The sequence below is a fragment of the Haliaeetus albicilla genome, chromosome 1 (genome assembly GCF_947461875.1).
Source record: "Haliaeetus albicilla chromosome 1, bHalAlb1.1, whole genome shotgun sequence".
Classification (NCBI taxonomy): domain Eukaryota; kingdom Metazoa; phylum Chordata; class Aves; order Accipitriformes; family Accipitridae; genus Haliaeetus; species Haliaeetus albicilla.
In genome coordinates this window covers 9,659,736-9,674,419 of record NC_091483.1, presented here as the reverse complement: position 1 = coordinate 9,674,419, position 14,684 = coordinate 9,659,736, and the positions used below count along the sequence as shown (strand labels likewise).

Below are 14,684 nucleotides of genomic sequence, written 5' to 3'. Positions count from 1 at the left end.
CATAGTTAAAACTGATTGGAAATAAAGCCAGTGCAGGAGGTATATAAGGATCTAGGTTCTTAAAGAACATGATACGTTAATTTAAAAATCAAAATTACTTGGTGTACTGCATTGGGATTTAGAGCAGCTGGAAGGGTTCTTGCCATGCTAGCAGGCTTTGAACCCAGCAGTATAATCCCAATTACAGCATCAGTCAGCGGGAAGGCACCCACCATTACTTAGGAAAGTTCAGAAAAAGTAGAAAGGCTGAATAGCTTTTATGTTCAGGAAACATGACTACAATGAATGCCCCTTCTTGGGTGTAACCAAGTTCAAAACTTGGTACGGAGCCTGTGGCGTGTCTCTCCAAGTCATGCTTCAAAAAGGCAAGGCTAATTGGGTAAAATGAAACATTTAAGAGATTAATCTTTCCTCTCTGAATTTGTGCTTAACTGAAAAGTTGCCATCCAAAACCACATCTGTGTGCTGTGGATTCTTCAGTATTTATGGGCTGAATTCAGTTATTCCTGTCCAGCTTGAGACATTCTATGATTCTATGAGTCAGTTACACGTGTACAGTCATAGTTAATGGAGTAGTATGGCCAGAGTCTGTGCAAAATGGTGCGACCCCAGGTCACTGGAGAGAGTCACCTTAATCTAACTGGACTGTAGGTTAGTGACTTGGACAGAAAAACACTTTGTGTGATGTGTTTATGATGCGCAAATCTCCAAAAAGTGTAACAGTTTAAACACACAAATTCCTTCAGGGACACCTGTCAGGATTTGGGCTGTGTTTTCCACAGCACAGCGTGTACTGAAGTCCTTCTCTGATCAAGAAAAGGCACAGCATGAAATCCTCTTGCTCTGTAGTCAATAGGGTTGTTTTGCCAGTCAAAATTGAGCAGAATCGTCATGCTGAAATTTCCCACAGCATTTCTCATTAAAGTGGCAAAGCAAAACATTGAAAATAAAAAAAAGTAATTAAAAGCATCACATTTAAAAAATTCATCACTAACAAAAGTTTTGTATAGTTTGCGTTATTTAGTGCACTGGAAGGGAAGGGAATTGAATTAATTTTTTATTTTTATCTGTTCTGATTCACTTATTCCAGTAATAATTAGAAGTAAATTAAAGTTATTCTTTCTGTTAGATCAATTATTCATAACACAGATAATTTAAAAATGAGTTTAGCGGAAGCAACTTACATCATTTTTACTAAAACTGAAAAAGAAATTAGCCAAATTAGTTAAAATAGCTTTGAACTCCATATTGACTAAAGCATTTGTGCCAGAATGAAAATTCATGACATATAAGAACAGTATAAATGATTAATCATTTTAGTTCATGGATATCTATATTTTTATTTAATTACATCTATGCATAATATAACTGTCTGAATCTTGGGAATCCAAGCCAGAGAAGCTGAAGAGTCTTCTTATGTTTAACATTCACCATGTGTTGTTTTCTTCTAGGGTTAATTTGTAAGATGTAAACCACATACTATTTGTATGCAGTGTTTATGTACTATTTATAGAAAGTCTTGACCATTTATAATTATCCGACATTTTATCCATAACGTCTGCATATGACTAAAGAGATGTTTATGGAACAGACAAAACAATGTTATTTTTACAGTTGAACTTCCATTTATTTACGTAAAACTTTTTGGAGTATTTTACACTACATGTAATAGAGAAGGGCTGTTCTCTACTCAGACAGCTTGCTATTGAGAAGACTAAAATTATTTCCAAACAGTAATGAGCACAGTACCTGCGGCAGACTGTATTGTTCGTTTTAAGCAGCATAAATTGAGGAAAAGAAAGCTCCGTCTGAAATGACCAAAAATTGGGTTCTGAAAGCCACAAGGTCCAGTAACCCTGTAGCAGCTAAGTATCTTGATCACTTAGAAGTCATCAGAGGTTTCTGGAAATGATAACACAAAGTAACCACATTAGTTTTGTCATTTCTGTGAAGTCACTTCTGATGTCTAGGGCAGCTCAGAGGCCCCAACTCCCATTTTCCTCTCTTGGAACACTTTCTCTGTTGAACGGTCTGTAGGTACAAGTGCCTCCGCACCATATATGTGCTTTTATTGACTGTTTTATGGCTGCTGATTTTTTTTTTTTTCTTTCTTCCAGAACTCTGGAAGTTTTGGTGAGTTTGAATGAAGGGCAGTCTTTCATGTCCAGCTCATTAACGATCACTGCTTCAGAGTGTGTAAGTAAATGGCTAACATCATTCAATGTAAAATCCTGAAATCCAGTTTCTTTTGGTTTTACCGTTGCATGACCTCTTAATGCACAGCGAGTCCTGTTAGATGTTTAGAATGCACAAATCACCTAACTAAAAAATACACCTGTGCAGACGCATACAGAATATACATAATTTAATGACACATGATTTCTTAATATGTAGGTGCAAAATATATGTTAGGTTGCTTTCTCTGTATTTGGAGACACGCTTAGAATCTGTTTCATAACACCGCTACGTGCAACAAAGAGTTTTCAGCTGTTTTTAATTCCCTGTCGAAGTGTGTGTGAGGGGTTACAGACAAGATTTTTTTCTGTGGTTATGTAAAACAATTCCCCTAATTCTTTCCATTAAGGTGGCAAACAGCTTTATTTTAGGAAGTTCTTTTTTTGCAGGATTCCGCATAAGTGAAGTATTGCTGTATGTATCATCCAAGACTTCCTAATAACACATGAAAGCTCTCTCTCGCGTGGCAGGCTTGGAGATTTACCTTTGCTTTCTGACATAGGCTCTGCTATAAGGGTTTCTCCTTTCATTGCTGCTGAATCTGTTTTGCTAGCTGCTTCAGGGGCTGCTGATTTAGACCATATGCAGAACTATATGTAGAGGGAAAGCCCTGGAATTCTCCTCCTCTCCAAGGCTACCTCAGCCAGCTCTGCCCTGAAATCCAAGCAGTGTCTGTGTATTCCTTCTTTGTGCGGGGCTTATATTTTTCTGTAGCTTGCAAATTGTATTTTGCTATATGTATTACAAAAAATTACTTTAGTACAGCGTGCAGCTGTGGCTTTCAAAATACTGGGAAGCTTCCATGCCATCAGAGATTTGCTCACTATAAATACAATCAAGTCATAAGAGCCAGGTACTGAGCAGGTTCAGTGGGAGCAGGCTGAAGCTGAGGAGGCAGAACCTTAGGACTTCAGCCTGGTTATGGAAGGTGGTTAGAATCCTACAGGAGGATACTGGCACTCTGTAACTTTAGGTACCTAACGTTGGTGCCTGAATAAGGAGCGTAGGCTTTCAACTCTATAAATTAGGAGTTTTTGCCAAAGCACAGGCTGGAGTACCTAGGTTAAGCCTAGGGTTAACTATGTTTCTATCGTAGGCTTATGGAAAAGAGTTAAAACAGCTTGCAGGATAAACCACAGACTTATGCAGGCAGTGACTTTTCAAACTTAATATATAAAATTTATAATCTCACATTTCTGCTCTCTGTTAATTTCTTCTGTTTTCTGTTTTACATAGGTAGGACAGTTAAAATTTTTGCAGTTAAACACAAGCCCACTATGTAGGGATGGAGGTTTTGAAAATGTGCTACGCGTGGATACTGTGTTTCTTTGTCTCATTTGAAGTGTGACTTTAGTGCAGTTTTCCTGTCAGGCGTAGAAGCATACGGAACAGCACTTTCTGCTCATCAGCATGTATTTTTCCAACAATATTTTTAATGCTCATAGGTAATTAACCTAATAGAGAAGAAACATGACATTTTTCTTCTATTAATTTAAAAACTAAATACTTGGGTAACTGTAGAAATCAGAGTCATCTCAGTTCAGCCCTTCAGTTTCAGGAAGAAAGCCTGAACGAAGCGAGAGCCGAAGAAACACGCTACCGAAATCACGTTTCTCTGTTTAAGGGCCTCTTTATCATTCAGAAGCGTTTCAATCTTACACCAAAGCATGCTGAAGGACAGTATGATAACGTAAGGACAGTACAGTCACAGGATGATGCTGGAGACTAACAGTAGACTGAGAAAGCAGCACATGTTAAGTCCGTCTCCATGCCCCCTTAAAAATTGCTAAGATTGCACAGATAGGTAAAAAGAAAGCACTGATGCAAAGCAGATCATACCAAATTGCTGGGTATGGCTGTCTTCTCTCTGCTGTACTCTCACAGTGCTTCTTTGCGGTCAAAAGTTTTCACTACCGAGAAACAGAATGAGTACAGATGTGCATTGACAGGAAAAACTGTTGTACTTCTGATCATGTGTTTTTGGTTTTTTTTTTGTTTTTTTTTTTTTTCCCCTTTCATACATGTTGCAGCAAAGACAGCTCCATACAAGGAGAACTGCTGTTTCCATAGTAGCAGATGGGCAACTGCAAGAAATGGGTCACTGCTAGAATTGTTCCACTAATTCTGATAACTAAGCAGCTGATGGCTAGCTGGTATATAAGAGTCAGAAGTTACAGCCTCCCCTAGCGAACACACATTGCTGCAGTGAAAACAAACAAAAAATATATTGCATATAGGCGCTGTGGCATGCATCTTACCTGTTTCACGTAAATGCGGATGCCTCGCTGCACCTACGCGTACTTGGAATAAAGCTCTGTTTCACCTTCCATTTGCAACGGTGTATCTCCATTGCAACTTTTTTCACTTTGACAGAATTACTCAGGCTCTACTCGAGCCTTAGTTATGGCCTGGGTGTCCCTCCTTTCCTTTTTCCCCAGCTGAACTCTGAATAACTTCTTTTCATAAGGTCACTGTTGCCTTTTTCTCAGTGTTGTTCTAAACCAGCACAGCAGCACAGAACACCAAGTGTAAGAATAAAAGCACCTACAGGATGTGAGTTTGAGGTGGCGGGAGATGGTCTGCTCATTTCTTCATTAAAAGCAGTATTGCTGGAAGCAGTAACACTTGTTCAGAACTTCTTGGGATGGTGCCTTCAGGTTCAAATAGCACTACTACAGGGATTTAGCGTGCTATAGTCTGTACAGTGTGAATGCCCCAGATGTATGGGTTATAAGCATAAAAGCCTTATATATGTATTGTTAGTATAGATTCCTTAAAATTCCATGCACCTACCAATCCATACAGATCTGTGCCCTCATGGGAGGAGAAGGGCACCTCTCACCCACAGACTTAGGAGGAGACTTTTCCCGTTTGTGTCATAACAGCTCGTTTCTTAGCAGTCGATGTACCCTTTCTTTTCTTTAAGTTGGGCCTCGTTCTTATCTCAAGGATATCAGTTTTACATCAAAATGAATCCACTGACCTCAGCAGAAATAATCCTGGCTTGCATTGGGGCAACTTGGGCCCGTTACCGATGACTGAATGGCTTAATTTGAAGTTTGGTTTACGGGTAGGCAGAAGAAAGTAGTTTTCAAAGTTCTGTCATTTTCAATTTAACATGTCCACCAGTACTGCTGTGTTCAGCACGCTGTGTTCAGTCCCTTTGAATACCTGAGACTTGCAGGCCCGAGAACTCGTAGGGAATGAGAAACACGAATAGCATCTTACCACCTCCTCCCTCTTTTTAGTGTTGATACGTCATTTATGTGACACGCAGCTCCTATTGAAGCATCCTAGCTTACCTTCTACGTAACTAGTGGAACTGAGGAGACTTACAACAAAGAGTGTCACTGAACTTGTGCTAGATACGCATTTGGCTAAGACGCCCTTCTTGATCCTTTGTGAGGAATTTCTCCATTGGCAAGAATAGGATCCGACCCATGGGAACAATTTGCGTGGGATTTGTATCGGTCAGTAGGAAGCTGTTTTGGGGTGAGTGGGAAAACCAGGCAGCAGTTATTTGCAACATCCACTGACACTGCCTTTCTGCTTTCTTTGCAGTCTAGTGGAGTAGCAGCGCTTATTGCTGTTCTTGTGCTGCTACTGTTAGTGGCACTCGGTCTGCTCTGGTGGTTCTGGCCGCTCTGCTGCAAAGTGGTGAGTAAAGACTACAAGAGAAAGTCACTGGGTGTGCGACTCATGATTATAACTCATAGCATGTTGGGAAACACAGATACCATAGGAAATAGGTTAAGTAACGGGAGAGCTACATGTGACATAAGCCATCTGTTGAGGGAGTTTTCTTTCATGAGTGATACGTAATAAATGGAGAAAGAGACCAGCTTCAACGCTGTGGACTGCACTCTTAGCAGTGCTTCTGGCTTTCTGAGACCTGCACACACATGAACCAACATCAGCATGCTGGCGTACTGCTCATTGGCTTTCTACTGAGCGAGCACATGTGTTATATTTCTGTGAAGTTTTTGGTAAAAGCCTTTTCTCCGTTATTTGAAAGTTGTTGGCCGTAATAATATGCAGACATCCTGAAATCAAGGACCATTTTAAAAGTACTATCACTGAAATTGGTATTTGTAGTCCATTATGGGCTCTCAAGTTGGAAATCCCATATTGTCTTCATAATCCCTTGCACACATTGCATCTTTTTTCATCTGAGTGCGCTCCTTATTCTTCTAGCAGCAGTCAGCAGTGCTGTTTCACTAACTCTCCTTCCATCTCCTTGCATGTTGGGGTTTTTAAATGGGTGAAGTTCATTATTCATCCAGTTCAGCAACAGCGCTGAGGACTTGGGAAGTGGAGATGGCTCCCAGGCTGTCACTGTATTCCTTGTCTTGTCTCAGGCTTGTGGAACCTGGGGCAGCAGAGGAACTGGCCTTCTCTCCTGACCATGCCGAAGCCCACACAATCAAAAGCTTTGGTGTAGTCCTTGAGGCCCCAGGCTATCCTAGGGCAAGAAGTCCTCAGCCCCTGTCTGCATCCTCATGGTCTGGGGTTTCTGAGGCAAGAACTATAAGCTCTTCTCTAATAAAAAGACTCTCTTCTGTCTCATTCTCCACAGGAGTGTCCCAGCAGAAATCTAGGGAGGTTGTCTGTTATTACTTCAACTTTATTTTATATCATGAGCCTTCCTGTGGAAAAGGAAAATTTGAAATCAGTTAAGAAGAAAGCTTCCTATTTTCTTATTTTAAAATAATGGGCTAACCTTGATTCATAGACCATATTCACATATCTTAGTTTCCACACTTTCTGTCTGTAGAAAGTGGTTACAGCTAGGCATTTCATGTAGATCTCTCATCGGGGCGGGGTGAGAGGGAGATAGAGGACATGAAGGAAATAATATTGCGGCAGACTTGTGCTGGTAGAAAAGCAAACATTTTGTGTTTCAAAGTCTAGTCATTTTAGAAATACACATGTAAAATACAGTTTAAATCCTTAAGTGAAGTCAGGTAACTTTTTTTCAGTGTCTCCTGTCAGCTACTTAGAGACACACTTTGGAGTGGGTTGTTACACTACTCATTTATAGTTGTTGAGCGGGATCATCATATCCTTTCTTAAGAGCTGCTTTTCTGAAAGCAGCTGCTTTTCTTTTGTCCTTTTCCTGACTTCTCAAGTTTTTCTTTTTTTTTTAAAGACAAACACACTTCCTTTTGAGTTGACCAATATCAGGAAGCCTGATGTTCCTTCAGTTTGTCGGAGCTCTCAGAACAATTTACCTCACCATAACTCTGGTTTGTGTCACGAGCTGAATATGACTGTCAAAACGTAATGCACGTGTCTCTAATTTACCTTAGTCCAGACTCAGTCTTTTACAATTGGAAGTGCAGTCGATCACATCATATTCAGTTGCGCATGCAATTGTAATCGTTTGCCAAGTGGATAGTTTTTTTTTTTTTTTTTCAGCGTCGGGTTTACACATGTACAACCTAGTGAAAAAAATAAAAATACTCTTCACATTGGCCAGTGTTCAGAAGTCAGTGCTCGTTAGTGGTCAGTTCGCATGGTATACTGTGCGTTTTCCTTGGGTTACAGTGAAGACTAATTGCAGTATCTTAGTCGCTTGAGAGCAGGAATTTTTTTTCCAGTGATAACTCTGTAATGACTATCAGTAAGGTGCTTTCTGGATTTTTTCATGTCTAAGTCCTACATTAAAAAATAGTCAAATGTATAGTTCTGTAGTATTAATTTCCAGCCCTTCTGGTAGCTATGCCCATGTAATACATTAAAATATTAGCTGCACCAGCCTATGCCTGTTACAAAGGAGTTCAGTTTAATGTTACATATGTACATCAATATCGTGCAGAGCTGTGGGGGGATACCCAAGCTAGGACCCAATTAACTAAAACAGATGCCCCTTATAATGAATTGCAGAGCAAAGATACTACCTTGGGTGCCGAAGATGCACCGTGGCATTAAGGCAGGGTTCTGTCTGGGCGAATCTCCTCTGGGGAGCTATGTCTCCACAAAGAGCTGCACTGAGCTGTGAGAAAACATCCCTTGGTTCTGATTCACCTTGTGCTTAAGTCTGTTCCTCCCTGATGTCTACTTTAAGGGACAGTAGCTTACCCTGAGCATCTTTTCTGGTTACAGTGTTTGGTACAGGAGTAATCGGCTCTTTCTAGAGAAGTCTTGAGCTGTAGATTGATAAGTTACTACTAAGAAGCGGCCTGACTTCTACGGGAGCAATAAAGGCATGGCACTTTAAATGTTAGTGCCCTCTGTTGTTTCCTCCCATCTCTCATGGATATTGTTTCTTTAAAAGGAAAAGGTAATTTTAGAACTCATCGCTGCAACAATACTGAGTTCCAAAACCACATACGGTTGCACTGAACCTATTACCAAATACTGACTCTTCCATTCTTTTTGTTTTGATGTCCGTTTCCTCAGATCATTATACTGTGCCTCCATTCTCTTCCCTCATTACGCGTTCCTTTTCTCACAGTACATGTTACTGCCACTTCTGGCTATGTAGTTTTGGGCTTTGGTGCCAGTGTCCTTGATGAGAGAGGCAGCATATTAGGGCCAGGCAGCACCTCCTCTTCCCTTCCTCTGAGCCTGCTTCCCTGGCAGAGTGGAGTGTCTGGTTTCAAGGGACAAAGAACAGGAGCAAGGAAGAAAGCAGCAGCCCTCAAACCTTGTAAGCATCCCGTGCTTCAGAACCAAATGGAAGAGAGAGAGGCAAAAAGTGTTGCAGACGGAACAGAATGAACGTCCGGAGCCACACAGCATGTAATCCCTACTGCCCTGCAGGCAGAGTGGTGAGCTTCAGGTGGTTCGGGCACTCCGCTTCATCCTTGCTAGGACTCAGTCTTGTCAACGTTCTTGCTATGAGGTCCATGTACACATACAGGTTGGGGTAGAGGGACTCCTTTTTCTTTTTCTCCCCCCCCCCCCCATGCCGTTTTTTAAAGGCAGTTCACTGTTGACAGTTCTTTCACTCTTCCCTCAATATCAGAACATATGATTGCATCAAGCTGGCTTCAGGCTCTGGTGCTGACATTTCCTAATGCCCACATCACGCGAACATTTGAAAAGTGTTAATGAGCAGATCAAAGGGACTGTTGCCTGAAGCAACTAACTTTTTTCTTTTTTTTTTTTTTTTAAGAAATCGGCTCTCCTCCAAACTCAAGACTTCATTCCTTGCCACTAAATAAATGAGATGCAGGCTTGCCTGGTGATGATGATAATAAAACAAAACAAAACAAAACTAGGAAATAATCCATCTCTACATGGGGTTAATAAGACAGCAGCATTTTTTCAGAGTCTTCCATATTTAAACAATCTGAATCAAGTTCAGGAGAAGTTAATTTGCAATATTATGATCTTCAGTATGTGCAGTTTCATGCTACATTTGCATTGTTTTCTGCCAAAGCCGCATGGGTTCCTCGGATTTCTCTTCTTTAAAAACGGCTTTCTACTGATTTCACTTGAAATATCGCACAAGACTGAAAATAATCTTTGTGCGTGTGCATGTGTGAGAGAGGGAGAGTGTGTGAGGAGCCTGTGGAAACATAAGGATGCAGGCATTTACATTCCACTTCTGTCAGCAGGGGTGAGTATCTGCTACTCAAAGCAGATTATTTTCTCACACCACTGTCACATGTAAAACAAGTTTCATTTTCTGAAGCTATTAGAAATAGCAGCTAATTAATGTATTGGTTAGCTTCAAATCAAGTTTACCGTATAACTTCAGGGAGTTTAGCAGCTGGCATAGGATTAGATCCTTTGATCAGGGAGTCAAACAAAAACTGCCATTGACTTGCGACTTTTGAAGCGCAGTGAGGTCAACAGGTAAGAGTTTTTCTCAATTCACCAGGGTAGAAATTTTGATTCCGTAAATATCAGTAGGCGTAGGGCCCAAGCAAACTTTAGCATGCATCACAAAGAAGTTCACTGTGCAAAGGTGTCTTTGCTTAGGAGAGATTGCAAGACTTCAGAATTGTAGAACTATAGAGTGTGGAGTGATAATACCGTTTAATATGCATTCATATAAATCCAACGCCCAGCTAGGCCTTTCCCCCCTGTACAGCTTGCAGTCTTGGCAGCGAAATACATTTTTTTGAGATAATCGTTAGAGACAGGCAAAAGGGAAATAAGAATGGGAATCAAATAAGATCAGGTGACCCTTAATATATTGAAGGTACTCTTTTACCGTTTCCAGTCTTCCAATTGCTTTCAGTGAGAATTAAATATCTTCATGCTTTGGACAGTCTTGCTCAGCATCCAAGTATCTCTCAGAATCTGTCCCATCTTCCTGTAAAGTTAGGGCAGTAATTCCACTCTGGCTCTCAGGAATGTTGCACTAATTAAATAATTGATTTCTGTTAAGTCTTCTGATATTTCCTGATGGATGGGAAGAAAAAGTATTCAGAAACATTTAAGGAAAAATAATTTCCGGCATGTTTTTGCAACATCATCGCAGCAAAGGGACGTCTGGTTAAAATCCATAGTTGACTTTCCAATCCACTCAAAGTACTCTGAGCTTGCTTGATGAACAATTCAGTATCTTAAACCTGAAGCGCTGTGGAGAAATGTTTCCATGGGTGCCATAACTTATTTCTCTTATTTGACAAAATTCCTGTATCCAGTGCTAAAAGTCCATAGCTTGTTCAGGCAGTTAGTAGTAACTATCTTGGTGGCACTGTGACTTGAAATGTAAATCAAGAAGGAAAACTCCTGATTATTGGTGAAGAAAAATATGTTTCTTTTATGTATGATGCTATACATCTGTGCAGTGACATTATTTATAGGCAGTGGTAAATTAAAGTACTATAATTAATAGCACGGAGTGAATAAAATAAGGCATATTTCAATTAAGGTACTTAATCCTGTATTAGGAGATTTAGGTATTTGTCATCATGGACAGTTTTGGTTATGCTTGTATAATACTAAGGCATAACAGAAGCAGACTCCTTTATATTCATGGGGTATTTTTTAGTCATTTCTATGCAATATTCAAGCACAAGAAATGACTTGATATCACTGAAATACTTCTTTTCAGCTTACAAACCTGCTTTTCTTGTGGAAGGATGGCTGTGCATTCAGTTTTCATCTTCATCATTTAAGAGGGTCGCTGCCTTCCTCTTCCCCTCCCTGTACTGTTCAGTGGATTCCTGTCAAGTACTGGGAAACTCCCTGAGATTTACAGTATGTATGTGACAAAGGGAACAGGAAGAAACTGTAGGTAGAGGTTTAAATATAGGTGTAACTGAATTAACCTAAGAGCAAGCCTTATCCAGAAACAGTTTAAGAAGCCTTGTGAATGTAACTTCCACTTGCAGGCACTCCACACTGAACAGTCAAGGAGCTACATACTTAAATTATTAGATCTGAAATGTGAGATCTGCGGAAACGATCTGGACGTCTAGAGGTGAAGCCTGAGCTAGCAGAAGGCATTTCACACTTGTCATAGGGCCAGAAATTATCCAGCAGCATGGCACAAGGAAGCAGGCATCTTGGCCCAAGATTATGCAAGACCTCACATAGACCTTGGGATGCTTTTCCTCCCAGGCTTGCTAATTAACTCCATAGGGTTTCATCACTGGCCATTACTTAGAATGACTGAGTCTTATCCGGTCAGGAAGCAAAGCAGCAGACGCGTCTGCCCAAAGAGTGTCTGCCACTCAATTGATGTTATTTTCTATTAGACGGATGGTGTTAATTTCCAGAAGGCCTTGATAATCGATACCCAAGGGACTTGGCAGCAGCGGTTGCCAGTTTGCAAGCAGATGTGGGGGACTCAGATGGAAGCAGTTCACTCTTAAAATTTTCTGTTGGCTATTGGATGCTGCCAGTGCAATTCCTTATGCTTTTATGTGTTTGGCTCTTTCAGGTCATCAAAGATCCCCCTCCACCTCCGCCAGCTCCAAAAGAGGTACGGTATGACGGTGCTCCACTCATCACACTGGTTACACGCTACCACTCCTCTGTGCTTTCCTGTGTTCTGCGAATCTGGCTCTTTGTCCTAGCTGCTGAAGAAAAAAGAACTGCCCCATGGGAAGCCTTAAGATGAGAGTGGGGTGGCCAAAGTCCAAATCTCTGTTTGTCTCAGTCGTCTCAGCGTGGCATGAATTAAGCCAAAATCCACAGAAATATTTAGGGGCTTTTCCCAAGATAGTTGAACATTATTTTCCCAATTCTGCAGCGAAAGCAGAAAGACCGAGTAGCTCTTGTGTAACAGTCTGAAGATTCACGTATGACTTAAACAGCATTTTCCCACAGCTTTGGCATTCCAGACGCTGAAGAACCCTTATAAAGGAATTTCTCTCTCTCTTATGGGCAGTGATGCATTAGAGGATCTTCTGGTGTCTTCAGTATTTTTGCCCCTTGGTCTTGATTTAGCCAATTGCTTGAGCGTACTCAAGTGTACTCTGACAGTTAAGTCCATGATAAGGCACACTTCATTGAGCTGAGGCAGCCAAGAGGGAGTTTGACAAAGGTTGGCTTAGGAAACTGTGATTGGCTGTGCAACCTTTATCTGCAGATCTGCTGAACACCGTCTGCTGAATCCAAACGAGTAGGACTGATGATCTGGCTTCCTGAAGGCATTGTATTTTCTGTAGAAGAAGCCACCGCAAATCATTTTCTTTGTGCGTGTTCTGCTTATTTTTATTAGTGGAAAGGAAAAGGACCAAGGCAAACAAATGATTGTCAATAGATTACACAGTTAGGTTCCCCATTTGGACTTTCCTAATGGTTGCCACCAATGCTTTTCCCATGCAGAACAACAAAGCATTTCCCAACATGACCAGATTTTATCTGGAAATTGGTGAACACTTAGGGAACCTAAGTATCTGATCTTTCACACCTAACATGGGAAAACTTACTCTCTGTGAACTCTAGTAAAATATACTAAAAAGACACTGCTGGGGGAGGTATCTTTTTAAAGTAAATGTTATTTGAATTTGACAGGAAGAAGAACAAGAGCCCTTGCCTACCAAGAAATGGCCCACAGTGGATGCTTCCTACTATGGTGGACGAGGAGTTGGAGGAATTAAAAGGATGGAGGTTTGTACGATATGGAGATGCCAATTCACTAAAACACAAGCTCTCTGAGGCTGCAAATGGTGGAAACAAAGACTTTTAAAGTGTACTGAAAATACAAAGGCATAATGTGTGCTCCCTTCCCAGTGACATAAGCCTTGTAAAATTTTTTACCGGATCGAACAATTTTGACCTTGCCTATGAAAGAACAGCTTTCAGTAGTTCCATTTGACTGGAACTTTAAATAGCTGCCTGAAGACATGCTCTTTCCATCAAGCTAATGAGAAAGAGAGAGTGAGAGCCTTTTCTGAATGTTTTGGAAGAAATTACAGTGAAACATAAGTCCTCCAACTGTGGGCCAGCCAAATGCGCTGACAATGGTGACGCTAAGGAGAGGCTTGATCCCAAAGGAACTCACAGCGACAACAGTGCCTGTCTTTGAAGAGACATGATAGCATCATGTTAATTAAAACAGAATGAAAAATGTGCATCCTTATGGGCACGTCCTTATGTCAGATTTTATAGTAAAGTCAGCCTTTATGGAATTTGCAGAGCAGTTTTCTGCATTTTTTAACTTCAGTCTAGGAAACTGTCTCTGTCTGAAATACCCACCTAGGCCATATTGATCTATCTCGACGAAACTTTAAAGGTATTGGCCTAAGAATCAGCTTTACTTGGGTTCTCTTTAAACGCAGCAGAAGAACATGCAAGTTTAAAGCTGTGTTGCTTACATGTGTTTCCTTCAGCAGTTCAGAATTGCTAATTTAGAAGAGCTTCAGACTTCAGAATAAGAAAATAGTGCAGTGCAGTGCTTTTCAGAGGCAAACTAGAAAATACGTTCCAACATAAAGAATTACAAGGCTGGATTGCTAACAGCAGCCATGATGAGCCTCCAGGAGGAGTTCCAGGAGGGGGTTCCATGGTTTAAATCGTTACGGTTTGTAAATGGGATCTTCCGCAACGAAACAGAAACCCGATAGATACCTCATGAACACAAGTAACATGAGTACCATAAAGAAATGCGTGTTCATCACATGACAAAAATACAGTATTTCCTCTTCAAAGAAGAGAGCAGAAAGTAATGATTAGGTTAGACGACTTGTTCATCTGTGCTAGGAATTTCGTGCAGAGCTAAGGGCTGAAGGTGTAAACCAGTTGAAGCTGCTGGCAACACCACCATGAGCTCTTGAAAGGTACCTCATTCTGTGGAGCTGTGTCTCTGTCCTTCTCTGGGACCTGGGAGTACTAACAAATTTTGGGGTTGGGCACTGCATCATCAATGCCTCAGCATTTGATAATGGAGCTTTACCTCTGTCCTGTAGTATCTGTAACAGTGGGCTGAGGGAAACGCTGGCTTAACAGCCCATTCCCAGCTGTTCGGACGGAGCGTTATCAGACCTCATACCTGTCACTGGCTCAAGAGAGCACGTTGCTTGTTTGGTGAATCAGGG

At 41.0% G+C, this 14,684-nt stretch overlaps 1 protein-coding gene and 1 long non-coding RNA gene across 3 annotated transcripts in view; one reads left to right on the top strand and one right to left on the bottom strand.

Moving 5' to 3' along the window:
• The window catches only part of ANTXR2 (ANTXR cell adhesion molecule 2), a 120,232-nt gene that overhangs the window by 54,677 nt on the left and 50,871 nt on the right, over window positions 1-14,684 (top strand). The window contains exons 11-14 of one of the 2 annotated variants that reach the window (XM_069778895.1): window positions 2,118-2,196; window positions 5,797-5,892; window positions 12,083-12,124; window positions 13,162-13,257. In XM_069778895.1, the coding sequence (XP_069634996.1) occupies window positions 2,118-2,196; window positions 5,797-5,892; window positions 12,083-12,124; window positions 13,162-13,257 (313 nt within the window). The remainder of the gene's footprint in view (window positions 1-2,117; window positions 2,197-5,796; window positions 5,893-12,082; window positions 12,125-13,161; window positions 13,258-14,684) is intronic. The other variant, XM_069778904.1, reaches the window with a different exon arrangement.
• LOC138684701 (uncharacterized) overlaps window positions 1-14,684 on the bottom strand; it is a 67,749-nt gene that overhangs the window by 50,433 nt on the left and 2,632 nt on the right. Inside the window, exons 4-5 of the long non-coding RNA XR_011323951.1 lie at window positions 4,494-6,881; window positions 1,750-1,902 (exon numbers count right to left, since the gene is read on the bottom strand). This is a non-coding gene — a long non-coding RNA (uncharacterized lncRNA). The remainder of the gene's footprint in view (window positions 1-1,749; window positions 1,903-4,493; window positions 6,882-14,684) is intronic.